At 44.4% G+C, this 22,365-nt stretch overlaps 1 protein-coding gene across 18 annotated transcripts in view; it reads right to left on the reverse strand.

Annotated features, from left to right (window-relative positions):
- LOC105476561 (transforming acidic coiled-coil containing protein 1) overlaps positions 1–22,365 on the reverse strand; it is a 125,925-nt gene that overhangs the window by 54,512 nt on the left and 49,048 nt on the right. For 6 of the 18 annotated variants that reach the window (XM_024791187.2, XM_011732607.3, XM_024791191.2 and 3 more), the window contains exon 2: positions 9,359–9,474. The exons of 5 other annotated variants lie outside the window; for them this stretch is intronic. Coding sequence is in view for 9 of the 13 variants with exons in the window: in XM_024791185.2 (XP_024646953.1) it covers positions 9,359–9,474 (116 nt within the window). In the remaining 4 variants the exon portion in view is untranslated. Of the gene's footprint in view, positions 1–9,358; positions 9,475–10,436; positions 10,977–22,365 lie in introns of those variants that run through there. 7 more of the 18 variants (XM_011732602.2, XM_011732604.3, XM_011732601.2 and 4 more) reach the window with 5 other exon arrangements.

A 22,365-nucleotide genomic window follows, 5' to 3' on the forward strand; every position in this document is an offset into this window, starting at 1 on the left:
ACAGGCAGAACCCAGACAACAAACTACCTTTTTAAACCCTTACTTCCTAACCTCCAAAAAAACACCAAACATAAACATTACCCAGAAGCTAAGGGAGGGCAAATTTCATTGCTTTTTTAAGAGACAGGGCACCAGCTGCACTGCTGTTCTCCTGAGATAAGCTTCTAACTCCTGAGAGAGGCTCCCCCTAAAACCTGACTCTACAGCTAAAGAATAATCTGGAAAACCACTTGATAAACTGAAAAAAAGCTTGTACTAAGGATGAAGAAAGCACTTCAAATTTCCAAGACAGCACTTCATGCTATTTTATTTAAAAAGAGACCCAAGCCAGGTGTAGTGGTACATGCCTGTAGTCCCAGCTACTCGGGAGGCTGAGTCAGAAGGATCCCTTAAGCCTGGAAGTTGAGGCTGCAGTGAGCTATGATTGTACCACTACACTCCAGCTTGGGCAACACAGCAAGACCCTGTCTCTTAAAAAAAAAATAAAATAAAATAAAAATAAAAAGAGACCCAAACTGTATCTCTGAAGGCCAAGATTATAAGGTAAGAGGATGGGACTTGCTTATCAGGAAGTGTCCACCCACCAGGAAGCCAAAGCCTCCTCCAAAGAAGCCAATCCAGCAATGAATGTGTCCTCTCTTCTCACTCATGAGATGCCCATGGGTTCTGGAACCATCTGGATTTGTTTGAGTTTATATTTTAGACACAGTAGAAATCTCCTTCCACAGACAGAAATCATAGAAGGCCCTCCCCACAAAACTTCTCCCCCATTCCCAAGCTATTCTGGCAGGAAGAGCAAGGGGGGAAAGAGCACGTGCTAACAGATGGGGCTCCTGTGCAGAGATCTGGGATTGTGTAACTTCAATCTGTTGCTGCCAAACAACCATAATGTGCATCTCTTCAGAAATAATTACTGGAAAATTCAAAATACCAACTGCCTCTCTCACAAAGTAGCAACCACCCACATGGAGCTGGGAAGCTGATGCTGGATAAAGAAGAAGAAGGAGGAATGTTCAGCAAGAGAGGCGCCTCCAGACAGAGCAATCTCAGCCAGCATGCTGGGTGCACGAGACACATCCATGGCAGGACCACAAGACAATAGGCGGCTATATAATTTCTTCGGCCAATTCTGCTCCTGTTTAAGAAAGAGGGCAGCAGGAAGGAGTGGGGTTGGGAAGGGCAGTGAAGAGACGCCAAAGGAAGAAAGCAGTGGGAAAAGCTTTGCCATCTAAGAATGTACACCCTTGTATATCCTTTCATGCAAGCTTTTTAAAAAGTGGAAAAGGGCCTTGTGGTAGCCAGCCTCCAAGATGGCCCCCGTGAGTCTCACCTCCTGGTACACATGCCCTTGGACTGATCCGTGTAACCAAAAGGATACTGTGGAAGTAAGTGTGACTTTTGAGGCTAAGTCACAGAAGACACTGCAGTTTCTATCTTGCTTGTTCTTGGATCACTCACTCTGGGGCAGCAAGCTGCCATGTTGTGAGGATACTCAAGCAACCAAGCAGTGGTCCACATGGTGAGGACTGCAGCCTCCCACCAACAGCCAGCACTCACAGCCCAGACAAATTAGTTAGTCGCCTTTGGAGAGGATCCTTGAGCCTCAGTCAAGTCTTTAAACAACTGCAGTCCCAGCTGACATCTTGAGAGCATTCTTACAAGTGACCTGAGCCACACCACCCAGCTCCCAAATTTCCCAACTACAAAGACTATGTGAGATGTTCATGGTTTTCAGTTTTGGAGTAATTTGTTATATAGCCAGAGATCACCAATAGAGGCCTCTTAAAAACTCCTCTATCTACGACAAAACAGGCACAGAGCCCCAGGCAGCTGCACACACCTCCATACACCTGTCTCTTCTCACCCATGCACGACTCAGGTGGAGACAGAATGCAAAGGCTAGTACTGAATTTATCCACTCCTTCTTTATTTTTCACTGATGAGCTGAAACTAGGCACTAAGGAAGCAAAATGTTTTCAATCTCACTGCACTGCTTCTCCAGTGATGATTTTTGCTTGAGTATTAATCTGTATCTAAATTGTGTTGCAAGCTTCCAAACTTCTGATGTTTCAACTTCCTAAAATACATTTCATACTTCAGAATAATATGTGCCAAGTTCACACATGTGGAAGACGTATTTCCTGATTTTTTAAACTACTATTGCTTGACAGAATACTTAAGACGATGCTTTCCCCCATCATCCAACCTGCTCTGGCAACATTTTAAGAACCTTTATTTCCTCTGATACATGTTCTCTTCAGATAGTGAACAAGAGAGAGGGATTCACAAATTTCCTGGAGAGAAAAGCAGTATAATATGTTCCAAAGAGCTCTCGATCTGCAATCTTAAAAGCTGAATTCAAAACCCAGGTCCACTACTAGCAGTAAAGGCTCTGGCCTCAATTTCCCAATCTGTGAAATGGAAATCACTTGTGTTCTATCTCACAGAATCATGGTCATAAAAATCAAATAAGATGCTGCAAACAAAGATTACTTGTTCCCAGCACATCTAATAAATAAATACGGCTAAAACAGATAGCTGCTGATCTGCCAGGTGGGAATATTGTAACGGGAAAGCTGGAGATCAATCATTTATTGTCATATTTCCAGCAATGATATAAGAAAGAGGGTATCTCGACTGGCTAGGAGAGTATCTGCATCTGCCAAACGGAACTGTCAAGATACATTTTTCATTTGTGAATAAAATACTCCATGCCATTATTATTATTCCCTTGTGAGTTTGGCCATCATTAATCTAAACCCTGGGGATCTAACCATGTTTGTGTGAACTCATAAAATTAGGTCATGTAAATGCAAAGGTGAGGGTGAGATCTTCAACTCACAAGCAGCAAAGCCTTTCTAAGCCCAGATTTAATACTCACCAGGCAATTCAGCAACCTTGGTTATGAAATCTCCACTGAGAGGGTTGCTTTGGGTGGATAAACCATGATCTCCCATCACTACTCTGGATTTAGGAGAGTGTGACAAAATGGTTTATACCCCACAAGACTTCCTCTGGGCAGTATAACTGGTAACCTGAAAAAGACTGCAACTGCTCTTTCATTTAAATGTTAAAATGGCTTTAGGCCACATCCATTTTGTAGGTAGGACATTACATGGCAGCAATATAATTTCAGAAGGATTGCCTGCTCCCAAAACACATACACAGGTAGAAAGCGTCTCTGCCACCCACAAGTACCAAAGTAAGTTCTGCTGTTTTATTTGATGCTTGGGTAAACCCAAAACGGAGGCATGCAAGGTCTTGATTTTATCACTCATCTTAAGAGAAAAATTGTGATTTGACAGTTACTGAAATCTTTCCTTTCTGCAGGTAGACTTTGCTCCCTGGAGTTTTTTATTCAGACAATGTTGCTCCTCTGCGGTTCTGCACTCTCACAAATTTCTGCTGGAAAAACTACACTTTTTTCCCCAGAAAGACATTCCCTCGGGTAAGGCACCATATAGAAGCAGAGGTGCTTCCTAGGGGCACAATTACATTGTGATAGAGCAACAACAACAACAAAAAACACATGACTCTGATATCATTTATTAGCTGGTTGGAATCTCCAACTTCAGAGCTAAAAATACATTAAAAAAGTAACTATAACATACTGCTAAGATTTTCAAGCATTAAATACCTTAAAATGGAATGATATAACACAAAACAATCAAACTGTGAAAGAGGCAATCACAGCAAAACATTATAAAATTAAAATTAAAAGCACCAGCCTGCAATGCTGTTGAAGGAGCCACATGGGTTGGACTGCTGGACTAGGTAATATGAAAGGTCCTAATTAGTCCCATTATTTCTAGGAAACTCTAATAAAGCATTCCCTTGTTGGAGCAGGGAAAGGATGTTAAACTAAATCCCTAGCAGGATTTACTTGTAGACTTGAATGGAACACTTCAATATGTACCTAATGAAAATTTTCACATAGTATCTGATTAAACATACAACCCAAAGCTTTAGAATAAAAAAAGGCTCGGATTTTAACAAGGTTTCCATTCTGTGTTTTCTATAACACACACACACACACACACACACACAAACACACACACACGCACACACACACACACAGAGTCTAAAACATTCTAAAAATACACCATATCGACCTTTTACAGTCAACTTACAAATTCTCATATACCCAAAGTTACATTAAAGACATTTAATGGGTTGGGTGCAGCTGGCTCATGCCTGTAACCCCAGCACTTTGGGAGGCCAAGGTGGGAGGATCACTTGAGCCCAGGAGTTCCAGACCAGCCTGGGCAACATAGTGAAACCCCATCACTACTTAAAAAAAATTTTTTTAAGAAAATAAAATGTTAAAAAAAAATTTAATGGGTAAAAGTTAAAAGTCTATGTGTATATTCTCCCCATTCTTCCCTAATTTCCTTTTTAAATAATTTTTATTCCTCCTTAGATCTTTGAGTCAACTGATAATCAAGTTCATTGACAGACCAATTACATCACTTCCCTTTTGCAAAGATGACAAATAGCCAGGCCACTTCAGGCTCTCCCCTGGGCCTTTCCTGAACATGCAGGCCTAGACTAATGGCAACTCGTGCCCACGGTTCATTTGTTCAGCAGGTATAACCTTGCCACCTTTTCATTCTTAAAGCCATTATTCCAAATTAAACTCTGTATTTTTACTGAAATTGTCATAAGTATAGACATAGATTGACATTTTTTTCTGTACAAGATAGTAAATATGTTAGACTTTTGCCAGACATTTGGTCTCTGTTCCAAGTACTCAACCCAGATATTGTAGAGTGAAAGCAGCCACAGACAATACCTGAATGAATGAGAATGGCTGTATTCCAATAAAACTTTATGGGGATGACAGTGGTGGTTCAAACTTGAAATCCCAGCATTTTGGGAGGCGGGGGTGGGAGGATCACTTACTTGAGCCCTGGAGCTCAAGACCAGCCTGGGCAACAGAGCAAGATCCTGTATCTACCAAAATACATATTTCACATATATATATACACATATATATACACACACACACACACATATATATACACAAACTTGATGGGCCCTGAAATTTGAATTTCACATTATTTTCACATATCACCATTAAACCATCAAAAAATGTAAAACTCATTCTTCTGCTCGAGCGCCATGCAAAAAAACAGGGCAGGCAGGGCTTGGTCTATGAGCCACAGTTTGCTGATTCTGATCGAGACTACCAAAACTGTGTCAACAAACAACTTGGCATTCCCTCACAGGCCTGAGGCAGTAAATATCTGTGCATAGATCCCATTTATCTCTTTCCTTCTATTCTGGGGAAAATTCCAGAGAACTACGGTTTGTCTTTGAAATACCTAGGCATTTAATTAACACATCAAACTGCAGAGTTGTTCCAAGGGTGATGTGAGAGCTTCTACACTAATTAAGATTCTGTTTCTCAGAAAGAGGTAACAATCTGTAGATAAAGGTGTGTGTGTTTGGGGAAGGGGGGCTGTTGGTGAAGGAGAAACTCAAGGGGCAGAGGGCACCTACTGCAGTTTTTGTGACTAAAACAGCTACACAAAGCCAAAGCACCTAAGTCCTCCATAAACAAACACAAGCACATACAAAAGCCAGGCGTGGTAGCTCATGCCTATAATCCCAGGACTTTGGGAGGGTGAGGCAGGAGAATCCCTTTAGGCCAGGAGTTGGAGATCAACCTAGGCAACATAGCAAGACCCTATCTCTACAAAAAAATTAAAAAATTAGCCAGGCATGGTAGTGTGTGCCTATAGTCCCAGCTACTCAGGAGGCTGAGGCAGGAGGATCACTTGAGCCGAGGAGTTGGAGGCTATAGTGAGCTATGGTCATACCACTGTACTCCAGTCTAGACAGAGATCCTGTCTGAAAACAAAACAAAACAGAGGATGAACTTGAGATTACACCTCCTCAAGAGCCCATGCCTAGGGGATGTTTCTTCACCAATATATTTCTCAGCAAAGAGAAAGACCACCACAATAGCAGCAGCGTTAAACACCTTTAGTGGGAGAAAACAGACAGATAGCAAATACAGACCAGCCCAAGCTTTACAGCTAACAGTCTGGTTATTTTCAGGAAATCTCTTTAGCTAGAGTTTTATTTTACCAGTAAGCCTAAAACTTGCTTCTATATGTGGCTTCAAAAAAAAATCTACAACCTTATCCACCACTTAACTTCCAGCATACAACTCTTAGGAAGAGTCATTATACAGTTTAGATACTGCAAGTTCCTAAAGCAGTTCCAGTATAAGAAAAGTCATTTCAAAATAGTCTTAGATGTTTCCCTGAGTTCAAAGAATTATACAGAAGTCAGCACAGGAGCCATGGGTATGGTATATGTAGCCCACACGTTTGAGGGCCGTTATATACCAGGAAGCCAGAATCTTTTACATATTTCAACTCCAACTCCTAACTCCTCATAAATCATTCCTCCAGAATGATTTAGTCTTATATAATTTATAACTGCTGTCCAACCATGTCTTGGAACCACAAAAATATAAAAGACTATCTTTACCAGGAACAAAACAACCAATAATTTTGGGAGAAAGGAACTTATCCAGTCCCAGAAATTAAACTTCAATATGAAATGACTCTGCAGGGCTTTCTGCCCACTGAAATCCCCTCCAGTCAGACCTGTTCTGTGGCTGTCTTTGCACATTTTCTGTGTATGTGTGACAAGGCCATCAGCAGTACTCTGGACTAGCTCCGGATGTTGTACACAAGGACCCTGGAAGTCAGGGTACTACCAGGTTGATGAGCAATCATCCTATTGTTAAAAGACTCTAAACTGAAAGCCTTCACAATATGCAGGGTTGTTTCCTGGACTGGACACTCCTCCACCCCTACAATTACAGTCTGCATTCAAGAACTACCCCACAGAGCTTTCCTGATCCATAAACATTTAAAAGTTTTCCTTTAGAGAGAATGAAAAAGAATGTGAGAGTCACTGGCACAAGAGGGACCAAACAATTGGGTCTCTGTGGTTTTGGGGGCCTAGGTCATCCAGGCCTCTATTCAACCGGCAAAGAATCTGGCGGGATGAATCAGTCTAGCAGCTGACAAAATGACGAGGAAGGACCGCCCAAGCTGACGGCAATTCAAAAAGGCTTTCAAACAGTTCCTTAACGTGTCTTATGACCTTTATTTAAATTTGATGGAAAGGCCACCAAATAGTTCTTTCAAGCTTCAAAATCTCCCTTCTGATCTGCCAATCTTTACAGAAGAAAAGGGAAGCTATGAGGAACAAGTGTTATCTTCATCACTGAGAGTGCTACACAGCTATGTGTCACACACAAATTCTCCAGTATATAAATTTGCCTATTCCCATGTTGTCCCTGCCTAGAACAATGGCAAAATGCAGCCCAGGGCAAGTTGAGGGTATTGCTGAATTCTCAGCAGGGTAAGCACAGCATGGAGCAATCAATTTAAAGCAAAACCAAACCAGTTTTTTGCTGATGTCATTTTACCAATAATTCCAGCTCCATCATGCAGTCTATTACCAGAGTAACTTGACTTCCCTAGGCAACCTATGAAGAAGTTGCTAAGCAATAAAAATACTTATTGGGGAGAGGAGAAAGTCACAATCAGTGCAAAATTTAGGTAGCTAGATAACTGAAAGCTGGCTCTGCCACTTCAGGGTGACAGCGTCAGATCCTGGAACAGAGAAACAACATAAAAAGGACTTCCATCCTAGAGTCCCTTCTCCACACAGCAGCCCAGGGAGCCTTTTACAAAAGAAGTCAAAGCACAATCCCTCTGCTCAAAGCCCTCCGTTGTGGGCTGAATTATGTCTATCAAAATGATATGTTAAAGTCCCAACTCCTAGTACCTATGAAAGTGACCTTATCTAGAAATAGTATCTTTGAAGATGTTACCAAGATAAGATGAGGTCAAACTGGATTAGGGTGGGCCCTAACTTTAACGACTGTTGTCCTCACAGGAAGGGCACGGGAAGACAGATACATAGGGAGAAGACAGCCATGTGTTGAGGCAGAGACGGGAGTTCTGCTGTCACAAGCCAAAGAACACAAAGGATTGCAGACACCCAGCAGAGGCTAGAAGAGGCAAGGACAGACTCTTCCGGGAGCCTTCAGAGGAGTAAGGCCCTGCCAACACCTTGACTTCAGACTTCTGGTTCTGATTTCAATTATCCAGGACTGTGAGAGAATAAATTTCTGTTATTGTAAGCCACTCAGTTACTCTGTTATGGCAGTCCTTGGAAATTCATATACCCTCCAGTGGCTTTCCACCTTACTCAGAAAGAACGCCAAATCCTCAATGCAGCAGCATCTGTACCTCCTCTGACCATGCTGACTTCAGCTCCTCCTGCTCTCTGAGTAGTCAGTCCACACTGACCTCCTGGCTGGTCCTCAAACTGTACCATGAACCCTCCACCTTAGGGCCTCACCTGCAGCAGGCTGGTGCTGTCAGACCTTTGCAGACGCCACTCCTTCTGCTGGAAGGGTTCCTACCTCAGGAACCTCCAAGGCCTGCTCCCTCAATCTGCCTTCAGGTCTCTGTTCAAGTAACCTAATCATGAATGCTCCCCCTAACTCCCCTTCACCTTTCCCTATCCCCATCCCATATTCCCTATTCTCTCTTCCCCTGCTTTATTTTTCTCCACAGTGCTTCACACAAGCTGACATAGATATTTCGCTTAACCCTTAACAGGTTCTGCCTCCATAATGTTAGCTCAAGAGAGTAGAACTTCACTGCTGAATCACAGTGCACTCTATTTAGTGAATAAGCATATGAATTATGTGGGGACAGGTGAAATTTTATTCCAAACTGGCTGTGTGACAAAAAAGGTTTCTACTAATTAAGTGAGACAGCGGAAGCTCCTGTAGATGGGCTCTGAGGGGCTGGGAGGGAACCCATGTGCCAGGTTTTCCCAAGTAGACTGAAGGGCTCTCACCACATCCCTGCATGGAAGTGGGTGAGGTGAGTGATTCTGAAACAGCCTCTTAAGAACCCTCCCTATCAAAAATTAAGACAAGTCTTACCTGTAATTTTTGTCTCCAGCCACACCCCAGTAGAAAGCAACTTAGCCTGAGAAATTTGTGAAGTCAAATATAAACATGATCTTCCTACTTCATTACCATACACATTTTTTTTAGGGGCTGAGGAGAAAGGCCTAGTAGGAATGTTAGATAATGATAATCTCAATACTGCAAATGCACAAACTCTACTCGGAGGAGAAAGCCTCGATCACCACACGCCTAAAAATATATATGCCAGGAGGTTTCAAATAGCTATTTCTTGGTCAAACCCTCTTAAATGGTCCTAACTTTACACTTTTTTTCCTTCCTTCATTGATATTTTTCAAAACTTTAAAAACAAAACAGGCAGGAAAAATGCAAGTTTTTCTTTACCTTGGCTTTTGGCCCCAGGTCCTGCCAATCCCAGTGATGGATCACAGGACTCCTTGAAAGGTGATTGGATCGGGGTTTCAGCTTCAGGGGTCTCAAAATTACCTTCAGAATCCGAGCTGCCAAGGAGGAAAAATGAGGAATTACCACTTTCAACGGTATTTCCGACACCCTTTGAAATCTACATATTCACAAAGGCTAAAAGTCCAGCACGTTTGTCTAACTTCACAACCAACCGGTCCTCAGCAGGGTCTGACCTGCGGAGGCAACTGCGTTCTCTGAGCAGTGCCCTCCTTGGGTTTCTCAGGCTGGCATCCTGTCTCTTTGAAAGCTCCTCCATTCCCTGGAGCTTTTCTCCAGCACCATTTATTTTTGAGGTCATCCTTCCCTCAGACACCTGAAAAATGCGCATTTCCAACAGACTCCTTTTGTCACAAGAGCCCTTTCCCAGAGGCTTTAACAATTAATATTGGTCCCACCCCCGAGTTAGGCCGATGCTAGGCATTCCTCTTTGCTCGGTAGGCCTCTACCTGCTGGAACTCCCTGGGCCCGAGGCTAAGAATGCTGTCACCTGCCTTCCGCAATCACGCGGATGACAGCCCGGCAGAGACCACCATTTCCCAGCAGCTGCCAGGGGCCTGTCATCACGCGACCTTCTTCACCGCGGCCGCGTTTTGGGTACACGGTAGGGCCCCGGGAAGGGCCGGGGAGCGACTTCTTCCCCACGGGGGGGGGGCCCTAAGTTGCACTGGGTGAGATCAGTGTGACGCTGCTCCTGTGTGGAGGGGCAGGGGCTGGGGATCGAAGCTTAGAGAAAGTGACCGAGGCCAGCGGGGATGCGGAGACTGCAGATTCTGGGTTGGGTTCGGAAAGCTCCTAGCGAAACGGGGGCCAGAAAACACACGGGAAGACAGAAGATCCCGAACTTTTGGACGCACACGGGGACCTGGCTCCGGGCGGGGACACGGCACCGCAGTGAGGACGGTTTCGCGGGTGGCGACCATACACACGCACACAGAGGGAGCCGCAGATGGATGGAGGCAAGCGCGTCTGCATTTCGGCGGGGACGCCCTGTACTTGCCTGAAACTCAAGGATTTGGTCTCGGCTTGCGAGTCTTCCTCCTCGGGGTCGCCCTCGGGCCCGCCGGCCTCGTCCTCGCCAGCGGCCCCGCCGCGTACCGCAGACCACGTCCATTTCGCCCACTGCACGGGAGACAGGATCTGCCACGGGCTGAACGCCATGAGCGTGGCTCCTCCGACTCCAGCTCCTAGGGGCAGGGGAAGGGGTGAGGAGAGCCTTTTTCCCTTTCAAAATGGAGGGAACCGGTGACAGGCGCCAGCAAGCGTTTCCAGCGGAGGCGCGGATGTGGTTAAACGAGTGCCGTCGGGGGCCCTGGTGGAGCGCTTCCTCCCGCCGGCGGCCGGGACCGCGTCCTCCTCGGCCTACTCCTCACACGGTGCGGCCGCAGCGGGCCCCGCGCCGGGCTCCTCTCGCCGGGAAGACGCCCGTCCTGTGGCCTCCTCAGGCCCCCGGCCCGCAGCGCCCGGCGGCTAGACCTTGGCGGCTCCCGCTCCAGGCTCGCGGACTCCCGCCTCCCGGCCGGCGGGGCGCGCATCAGCTGCCGCCGGAGCCGCGCCCCAGAAGCCGCCCCCTAGGACCGTACTACTCGCGCGCGCGCGCGGGGGCGGCGGCGGCGCCGGGGCTTTGAAGTCGGCCGCGCGCCCGCCGGATCCCCCCGCCGCGGCGTCACGCTGGTCGCGCCCCGACTGAGAGCCGGGACTTCCCGGCGGCGCCTGGGGAGAGCCGGTCGCCCCCCAAAGCTCCGCCAGCGTCCGGAGCAGAGGAGGACGGTTTTCTGAGCCGGGGCACGCCGCGCTCTTCCTCTTTCCTTATTCTTTTTTAAAATGTTTTAAACGTTTTCATCTTGCCACTGTGACTTCACGGCGATGGTGATACTGGACCGCACACAAGTTAAGCCCCTTGTTACCAAAAAAACAAAATACAAAACTTCGCGGCCGCTGTGAACTGTTGTTTTCCCCTCCCTAACCCTGGCAGCGTGGGGGATTTCAGCCTGTTCATCTCCATCCCTGGCATTCCTGGGATTTGAAAATCCCTCGGCAAAGCCACAAGAGTGACCGAGGACTGGAATTTAAGATGCCCTCCCCGTCCCCAAACCGCACTCGGGGAGGCTTCCCAAGTGCCCAGGTCTTGTCTTAGGTAAGGGTGCTAAATTCCCTGTGAGGTTACAGCCTGATGGGTTTCCCATTCTCCATATTTATTTAAAATACAGATGGGTGACTCAATATGTTGCCCAGGCTGGTCTTGAACTCTTGGCCTCAAGCGATCCTCCCGCCTCTGCCTCCCAAAGTGCTAGGATTCCAGGCCTGACACCGCGCCTGACCCCATTCTCCTTTTTGAGATTTTCTTTTCATAACTTCTAAGTCTTTGATTTCTGACTTCTTTCGCTGCTTCAGTAACAAGCCAAGAGGCCTGGTGACAACTTTAGATTTGAAGGCAATGGGAAATAGCTGATGTTCTCCATTTCCCATGGAAGGATTTCATGTAGGGATTGTTCCTCTCAAAACCACCAATGCACCTTCTTCCAAGTGAATCGATTGCCTCAAACACCAGGCTTAATGATCCCCTTGCCTGGATCAGGTGTTTCGGGTGGTACTGTAATTTCTGAGTTGTGGTGCATCCGTGAGGTGCCTGCAGGTTCCCACAGAGACAGCAGCTCCAAAATGTGCACGTTGAAACTTGCAAGAGACTAACCGTTGCCTCTGAAAGCAGTTGGCATGTCTATTCATCGTGACTGTTTTACACATTTGATAACAAAAACAGGAGCAAAATACAAGATAAGACTTGGCAGGGTAGTTTTACCAAAACCGAAGGGCAGGAGTTAGACTGAAGTCTAGAGAAAAGAAAGGGATGGGGTGTCAGGATGCTTTCGAATTCATCCTGGCTTCTTCCCAGAAATAAACTGTCATGAGTTGTTCTAGCGACTATAAAGAAGTGAACTAGGCAGGAAGTCCATGTGAAGTATATCACACCACTTATCCAACTGTTGTAGTTTTAGGTTTATGCTCACCCAGTAAAACTTCAGGTTCTACGGTCCCCCAGGCTCTTGGATTTGACACAGGGTTCTGTTGCTAGGAAATAATACTACCCCAGCAAATTAGTAACTGGCATACACTAGGTCCTGTTCTTCCTCCTGAATAGTTCTCTCATCTTTTCATTCCTTTGCATCCCCGTGGTGACTGACATAGTTCTCGCACTCCCCATCTTTCATGATCTACTGTAAATAACTCCCACCTGGTTTTACCTCTGAAGGCTTTCTTGCCTGAGGTCACCCCTGCCTGGCCGATCAGTGACTCGTGCTCTAATCTTGCGGTTCCCATTCGCCTCTATGCCCATCCTTTTGTATTCCTAGCCACAGTCAGTGGAGAACTCGTTGTCGATCTTTAATATGCCCAAGAATCATCTGCCAGCCTTCTTAAAAAAAAAAAAAATCCAAATTGCCAACAGGGTCTGGAAATCTGTGTGTTCACTGAGTATCCTGGGGAACTATTATCACAGGGTAAATTTGGGAAACAGTGCCTAACTTGAACCAACTGCTTGCTGCTTCGGGAACAGTCTCCCTTTGCCTGCAGAGGGAGCTTTGCAGATTCCTGGAACACACCTCCTCCCCAACCCCAGCCCACCCCAACTTCCCAGGCTTCGGCTGCCCGAACATCCTTCAGCACTTAGCTCAGGTGTCTACAGGGGGAAGCAGGCTGATTATCCTTCCTTTCTATCATTTCTATACCCCAAACATCCATAAAGAACTATTCCTGTGGCCTTAGATCTGAAAGTGAAAGAGAGCATGCTTAACAGTTACATGGGGACTACAGGCATAAACCAGGAGTGTCTCCAGAAGACCAGGATGTAAGGCCATTCTACGCTTAGCACACTATATATAACGTATTTATTTACATATTTGTCCCACAAGCTTCTAAAGGAACTTTAGCCTGCTGTGGGACTTCCCCCAGAAATTAGGACAGAATCACACACCCAGGAAGTGTTCAACACATATGTAAGAAAAAACAAACATTCTAGTTTACAAATAGTCCTTGTGAGTTTGGCTAGGGTGACATAAATTCCTAAAGCCTGACCCCTCCTGGGGAAATCTAGTTTCTGGGTCACAAAATAACAGAACTCAGGACCAGTGATGGCCCCAGTAAGATTAAGCCTCACCTACGCAGCAATTTGCTTTTTTTTTTTTTTTTTTTGAGATGGAGTCTCACACTGCACCCAGGCTGGAGTGCAGTGGCGCAATCTCAGCTGACTGCAACCTCTGCCTCCTGGGTTCAAGCAATTCTCCCTGCCTCACCCCCCAAGTATCTGGGATTACCACCTGCCACCACGCCCAGCTGATTTTGGTATTTTTCAGTAGAGACGGGGTTTCATCATATTGGCCAGGCTGGTCTTGAACTCCTGACCTCAGGTGATCCTCCCACTTTGGCCTCCCAAAGTGCTGGGATTAGAAATGCGAGCCACCACACCTGGCCTGCAGCAACTTCTTGACACCGGACAAGCAAATAAATGCCTAAGGTTTCTTAAAGTCACTCCTCTGCAAGTTCTTGAACTTAGTGTGAGCAGTGATGAATATGAGTCCATCAGCTGGACCGCTCCTTTCAGTGTGCTGCTCCTAGTCCTGGCTTCGTTCTTACCTGGCACAGGTTGCAAAGTCACAACTAGGAACACTGTAGCCCTGTCAGTGAAGACGCACCATTGCCAACAGGAGGCTGTGGCTACCCTATCTGCTTTTCTGCCCCTCCTCGGTCTAACCAGGCAAGGGCATGATGATGTCTAATCAAGACAACATTGCCAATAACAGCACCTGACCACATTCAAATATGTTAACATGACAGTCTTAACCTTGCAAGATCAGATGTTGACCTAATTATCCTTTACCTGTAGACTACAATCATCTATAGAATTATAATCTTCCCTCCACTACCCAAACACACCGAAATCAGGGATGTGTACAATGCATTTATACAGAAAATTATAAAGAGAAGCACCTTTCCAATTTTTTTAAAAGAGAGGCCTCAGAGTATGTCCATAGTTAATACTCTTTCGGGCTGGGAGCAGTGGCTCACACCTGCAGTCCCACACTTTGGGAGGCCAAGGCAGGAGGATCACTTGAAGTCAGGAGTTCGAGACCAGCCTGGCCAACACAGTGAAACCCCATCTCTACTAAAAATATAAAAATTAGCCAGGTGTGGTGGTGGGTGCCTGTAATTCCAGCTACTCGGGGGGCTGAGGCAGGAGAATCATTTGAACTGGGGAGGCAGAGGTTGCAGTGAGCCAAGATCATGCCATTGCACTCCAGCCTGGGCAACAGAGTGAGACTCCATCTCAAAAAAAAAAAAAAATACTCTTTCAGAGTTCCAGGAAGATTAACAAAGATCCAAACTGCATTCATTAAAGACTTAGCTGAGCCCCCCCACCTGGGGTCTGCTCAAAGACCCTTGCCTAGGCTTTGCTCTGGTGAACAACTCTTGTCATATCCACCCATTGATCTATTTTCTTCTGTATCACAAAAGAAAAGTTTGCTTTCCCCAGAAAGTATGCCATTCAACCTAGGTCACAGATCAAGCCTATAGCCGAACTGCCACACAGAAGAGTTACACTGTGTCAGCTTTCAGAGAAGCTGGGGGGATATATACACACACACACACACATATATATACATATAAATATAATATTTACACTACACTAGTGTAATTGAAGAGCCAGTTCTATGAGATTCTCTCATTTCCATCAAATATTCATGACTATATGTTTATTGACTTTATAAGAAAGTTCACTTTAGTTCTCTACTCTGTGATGTAAACGTATTAAAGAAGCAGTTGTTGAGTGCAAAAGATGTAAACAGAGTTAGGTCAGTCTGTTTATTCTAAGTGAAGAAAAATAATCCCAACATTATCCCTAATTCTTCCCACCAACTACCACAAGTCCAAAGTTGAAAACAAGCAAACCAAAAGCAAACACAAAGCTCCACTTAAAGCAGTGAACTATCTTTAAATTTAGAAATACCTTCTATAGACATGTTTGGTCTTTCCTGCTAAAGAATACTATTGTATTTACAGAGCCTGTTAAACACGAATATCGTCTTGGAGGATTACTCTTACTGATTTAGCACATTTTGTTTCCTTCTGTTGAACTCAGATTCCTTTCGAGCAGATTAGGTGTTAAAAAAGAGGGCTGTCCAAGTCCAAGTCCAAGTCTGAGAGTTTTATACCTAGAGCTCAGACAAGAAAACCATCTGAAACTTCTGCTATGTTGTGTATAAATTTAAGATTCTAGTAAAGGACATTACTTCAAATTTGAGATATCTGCTTTACTACACTTACCTGTTTGTGGGGAGGGTGGAATTTAAGACTTGAATTAAAGAGGCTGAAGGAATTCAGGACATTTAAATAGAATAATATTCCTAGCCAGGCACAGTGGCTCACATCTGTAATCCCAACACTTTGGGAGGCCGAGGCGGGTGGATTACCTGAGGTCAGGAGTTCGAGACCAGCCTGGCCAACACGGTGAAACCCCGTCTCTACTAAAGATACAAAAATTAGCTGGGCATGTGGCACACATCTGTCATCCTAGCTACTCAGAAGGCTGACACGAGAGAATCGCTCAAACCCAGGAGGCAGAGGTTGCAGTGACCCGAGATCGCGCCACTGCACTCCATCCTGGGGGTCAGAACAAGTCTCTGCCTCAAAAAAAAAAAAAAAAAAAAAGAAGAATATTTCTTCACCTACAGCCATTTTATTCCTTCTTCTCTTCTCTACCTCCAAAATAAAATAAATGTCCTAAACAATGCATCCTCATGGATTAGAAGAATATTAATCATATAGTCCAAATGTTTCAAGATCATCCTAATATAAAATATTCTACTCACTATCCTCATAAATATATTGTGAGTCTTCAGGAGACCACACATCTTCTTGTCACTAAGAAGTTACAAGGTAACAGATTGGGATGGTGGTTGGAAGGGGCAGTGAAAGGCAAAAGCAGATTCACTGGTAGGAGGATGTGGGGAGAAAATGTCCACCTAGAGGAAAAGAATAAAATCACAAAAAGCTTTCGAAAATAACTGTGACACCCACTCCACCTTAATTTCTTAGTCTAGGGATTTGGGGGGATTTCATTACAGTAACTCACATGTTTGTAACCAATAATCTTCCTGTATTTCTAGGAGATAAAAAGATGGGAAAATAAGTAGCCAACTCTGTGATATGATACGCAGCATCCTGTAAACTCCAGCTTTTATCTCTTTAGAGTAAAAGTTTGATTACCGTATTTTGATCCTGAAACTCCAAGTTAGTAAAACACTATTGCTAAGATGGCAATACTACCCAGTTAACTTATAGGGCTAATTTGATTTCAATCAAAATTCCTAGGGGATTTTTCATAGAATTCATCAATAATCTTTAAAAGTTTATCTGGAAAAATAAACTGGTGAACATATTTTAGATTTTGTAAAAAAAAAAAAAAAAAAACCCTACAACAACTAAGAGTTAAGAGTAGACTAGTCCTACAAGATATTGAGACACATTTATGCAAAAATAGCCAGATCTTTGTTCTGTAAAACAGAACAGAAAGCCCGGGAAAAGATCTTACAAGTTACAGGAATTTATTATATACCAAAAAAGATGGCTTGAACCTAGCAGGCGGAGGTTGCAGTGAGCCGAGATTGTGCCACTGCACTCCAGCCTGGGCAACAGAACAAGACTCCACCTCAAAAAAAAAAAAAAAAAAAAAGAAGATGTTACAATATGTAAGGAGAAAGAAGATTTATGATTGGAGCATAGTTGGCTGGCAATGGGAAAAAAGATCAAGTTAAACCCTTACCTCAGAGCATATACCAGGATAAATTCCAGATGGATTAGATGGCTAAATAATAAAAATCGAACCGTGGGGAGAAAACAGTCTACAAGAAACAGAATCTGTCAGAGCTCTGTAGGAAGGGTGAGGATCCAACTTAGAAGTAATTAATGAAGTCAGACACAAAATAAAGATAGATTTGGCTACATTAAAAAAAATGAAGCTTCTGTGTCCCTTCAAGTCAAAAGGCAAACAACAGGCCATGGAAAAACAAAGGCTGTTAGTATTGTTATTACCTAAGGAACTCGTGAAAACCAGTAAGATCATTGAAGCCCCAAAAGAAAAGTGAACAATTATAACTGCTTACCATGTGTTAGACAGTACACTTTACATGAATCGTCTCATTTAATCGCCTCCACTTACTCTTACAGTCTCATGAGGAAAGTATTGTTATGGCCTTTTTGTTGTTGTTAACAAGTTAAGTTGGCTGCATTTTCACCTCTACAGCAGAGGCTGTTGATCTGGGCTTAGCCAGGAAGGGTTTCAGAAGGTCCTGGCCTCCCTGAAATTGTATGCAAAAAGTATGTGTGTGTGCATATTTGCATCAGTCTCTCCCTCTCCTCTTCCCCATATACAGTCAAGCTCCACTCCAGGAATAATGTTTTAGGTTGACTAAAGATTGATTTTCGAATCTGAAGGTGGAACTAATATAAGATTCTTCAGTACAAAGAAGTACTGGCCAAAGAAGCCCTTATATGGAAAATCCAGACCTGCCAGAAATTAGTATAGGAAAGAGCCAGTTTTGAAGACACCCAGAGGGTGGAAAAGGGTGGAGAGCGGGCCTAGCAGTGCTCACCACTCCAGGAAGGGTGTGCCCTTCTCCAGATGCCCAGTGGGAGCCCGTGGCATTGGGCAGCCTGTGGGTTCCATCTAAGTGACTATGTGGTGACCAAAGTGTGAAACGCTCATTTCAAGTAGGCATTTGCCAGTTGAGCCAAAGTACCATAAAAAAAAAAAAAAAAAGAGCTTTTCAGCCAGGCATAGTGGCGTCTTCCTGTAATCCCAGCACTTTTGGAGGCTTAGGCAGGAGGATAACTTGAGCCCAGGACTTTGAGGCCAGCCTAAGCAACATAGCAAAACCCCATCTCTGCAAAAAAATTAAAAAGTAGCCAGGCGTGGTGGTGTTCGCCTGTAGTCCCAGCTACTCTTGAGCCCAGGAGGATTGCTCGAGCCCAGAAGGTCAAGGCTGAAGTAAGCTGTGATTGTAGGATTGCCCTCCAGATTGGGTGACAGAGTGAGACCTTGTCTCAAAAGAAAAGAAAAAAAAAAAAAAACCCCAAGGACCCCTACTGATACAAATGAGAATCCTCAAAGGCACACAAAATTGGGCCAGAGCATAAAAGGCATACTTTATGTGGGAGGTGCAAAAGGATTAATTTTAACATCTCTTTCTTTGGGATGTTCTTTCGCTATACTTCCTTTTAGGGTGGTTTCTTCCAAGAAACTATGTTGATGAGGGAAATGACACCCAGGAGCCTCTCCCTATCTGGGAAAAAGTAGGAGGGCTCAGCAAAGAAAGGAGGCATGAAACAGGTTGCCAAGGCCTGATTTTGTGAAGCAAGAAGCTTAAAAACTGGGGAAGCACTCTTTAAGAAAAGTGCTAAAGGACCCCATGAACACAGTGCTAGGGCCACACTAGTATGAAGGGGCCCAAGCAAGTGAGGGGCCTGAAGCTTAGGCTTCCTCAGCTTCACGGTAAATTCAGCTCTTCCCAGAGAACAAAAGAGACCCCTGCCTGTAGCTCAGGAGTGGTTCAGCTGGCCTCAACTCAGTAAGAGAAATGTCCATTGATGGAGCGAGGGGGTCACACTGACCTCTATCTTCTTAGAGGAAACTAAAATATTTAACTGTTGAAAACTGGATAAAACTGTCAAAAGATATCTCCTACACAGATTGTGAAACATAACTCATGGCTCTGTTCCTTCTGTACCCATTGTAAACACACACACACGCACGCACGTGCGCGCACGATTTTAATTATTAAGATAAAAAAGCGAAAGGCCAGGTGTGGTGGCTCATGATTGTAATCCCGACACTTTGGGAGACGAAGGCAGGAGGATCGCTTGAGCCCAGGAGTTTGAGAACAGCCTGGACCACGCAGTGAGATCCCATCTCTACACACATGCACACACACAAAGATAAAAAAGAAAAACTATAATGCTTCTTTAACATTGTGTGTCTATGCACCTCTACCCTTTGAATTTCCACAAGATCACTATGGTAGAACCTAATTCCCTCATCCCACATCCCGTATCCATCATTTCCTTATTTCTTCTGGTAAAAGAACCCTCTGAATTTTTGCTGAGCACATGGTCACACAGCAAGAGGCCACGTTTCCTTCTCTACACCTAGGTGTGGCCTTGTGACTCAGTTATGACCCATGGGATTTGAGCACAAGGGGTAAGTGCAAATTTGGGGCAGTGTCTTTTTTTCTCTTTTAGAGACAGAGTCTTGCTCTATTGTCCAGACTGAAGTGCAGTAGTGTAATCATATCTCACTGTAGCCTTGAGCTCCTGGCTCTGGCAATCCTCCCACCTCAGCCTCTTGAGTAGCTGGAACTCCAGGTGCACACCGCCACATCCAGCTAATGTTGTTGTTGTTTGTTTGTTTGTTTGTTTTAGAAACAGGGTCTTGCTGTATTGCCAGGCAGGTCTCAAATTCCTGGGCTCAAGCGATTCTCACCCCTTGGCCTCCAGAAGCAGTATGATTACAGGCATGAGCCATTGCGCTTGGCCCCTGGGCCAATGTCTTTAAAAAGAAAAGTGCATGTGCAGTTTCTCCTGGCGGAAGAAGTTATGAACTGCATGTCACAACTTCTGCTGTGTGAGGACCATGCTCTGGACAGGATAGAGCCACGGAACAGACAGAATTCGCACCAGGCTGACCGGGGAGCAGAGCAGCCTGCAGCCCTAGATTAACTGCTGCCTGAGGACTGTTCCATGAGAGAGAAAAGTCTTATCTTCTTTTTTTTTTTTTTTTTTTTGAGATGGAGTCTCACTCTGTTGCCGAGGCTGGAGTGCAGTGGTGCAATCTCAGCTCACTGCAACCTCCAGGTTCAAGCGATTCTCCTGCCTCAGCCTCCCGAGTAGCTGGCATCACAGGCATGTGCCACCATGCCGGGTTAATTTTTGTATTTTTAGTAGAAATGGGGTTTCACCATGTTGGCCAGGCTGGTCTCGAACTCCTGATCTCAAGTGATCTGCCTGCCTCAGCCTCCCAAAGTGCTGGAATTACAGGCATGAGCCACTGTGCCCAGCCTAAAAGTCTATCTTCTTTACAGGACTGTGTCACTGGGTCCCTTTGTAATGGTAGCCTCACCTCTGCCCTCACATTACAACCTCCTCTGAGGGATTTCAGCATCTAAGCTTCCTTAGATGAAGGTACAGGAAGAACCTGCTTTAAATTTCATTCTACATTCTTCTGAACAGGATTACATTAAATTCCCTTCAAAGATTGATGTATTTTTAAAAATGATAAATTTACACAGGTTGAGCATCCCTAATACAACAATCTAAAATCTGAAATGCTTCAGAATCCAAAACATTTTGCTTGTCAACATGACACCACAGTGGAAAATTCCACACCTAACTTTATGTGACCAGTCAAAACACAGTCAAAACTTTGTTTCATGCACAAAATTATTACAACTGTTGTTTAAAATTACCTTCAGGCTATGTGTAGAAGGTGTATATGAAACATAATGAATCTCATGTTTTGACTTGGGTCCTATCCCCAAGCTATCTCATTATGTATATGCAAATATTCCAAAATCTGAAATCTGAAATACTTCTGGTCCTAAGCATTTTGGATAAGGAACACTCTACCTGTATCAGGGCAGAAAATTCCCGAATCACAAGACTCAAGCCTGCCCCATGGAGGATGTCCTAATTATCCTAAAAACAGGACTGAGACTACCCTTCCTCCTGCCGTAATGAGTTGAGCTATGATACTGACTTTCTAGAATTAGGCAGTTTCATTTTTAAAGATGACTGATGTGGACAAAAACGTTGAAGAGGGAGGAAGTCAATAGTTAGATTCCACAAAGGCCAAGTAGAATGTGATTTACATATTGATGAAGGTTATTATCTTCTTTGGGAAGATTTCCTTGAAATAATATGATTGTATAACTCCAATATTTGCCCAACTTTAAGGATAAACAATAAAAATAATAAATAATAACTGACCCAAATCCTACAAGTGAATTCATCACTGTTCTTTGGCTTGAACACTCACTGGTGCTAGTGACAATTTCTAGCGCACACACACAATTTTTTTAGAGATTGTTTTCTTATGAGTTCAATTAGTCAAGTCATTTTGTTGTATTATTTTATAGAACTATGACAAGCAAGAGCAAGGTTATCCTCACCGGTCTTCCCTGGACCTCATCATGTACGATATAGGAATATCATATGTGTTTTCTGTTTCCTTTGGCCAAGGCATAGACACTGAGGAGAATATATTTGTTTTACATTATTTTCTGAACAAATGATAAATCACTGCTACAGACTGAATGTTTATATCCCCCCCCCAAATTCATAGGCTAAAACCTAATCTCCAATGTGAGAATATTAAGAAGTGGGGCCTTTGGGAGGTGATTAGGTCATGAGGGTTCTTCCTGGGGTCAGCGCCCTTACAAAAGAGACCCTAGACAGCTCCCTCTTCCTCCTTCTGCCAAATGAGGACACAGGGGGAAGACACCCAGGAGGTCAGCCCTCGCCAGACGTGGAATCTGCTGGTCCCTTAATCATGGGCCCTCTTCCATCCTCCAGAACTTCCAGAAATAAATGACTGTGGTTTATAAACCACCCAGGCAATGGTATCCTTATAGCAGCCTCAACAGACTAAGATAATCACTGACTTGTAAGCATCCATCTCAGATCTCATAGAACCACAGGAATTTTTAGCCGGAAAGGACCTTTGCCAAAGATCACTGGGTCCAATATCCTTCTTTTTGGAAGGAGGTTTACTCAGGCACCAAAGTTTGCACAACTAGGACTCATAACCCTTGCAAGGAAGGTACGAATTCTGGAGTTTCCCCCTAACCCCAAAATATATGCCCACTTGGTATGTATAATAGAGA

Source organism: Macaca nemestrina, chromosome 8, assembly GCF_043159975.1.
Source record: "Macaca nemestrina isolate mMacNem1 chromosome 8, mMacNem.hap1, whole genome shotgun sequence".
Taxonomy (NCBI): domain Eukaryota; kingdom Metazoa; phylum Chordata; class Mammalia; order Primates; family Cercopithecidae; genus Macaca; species Macaca nemestrina.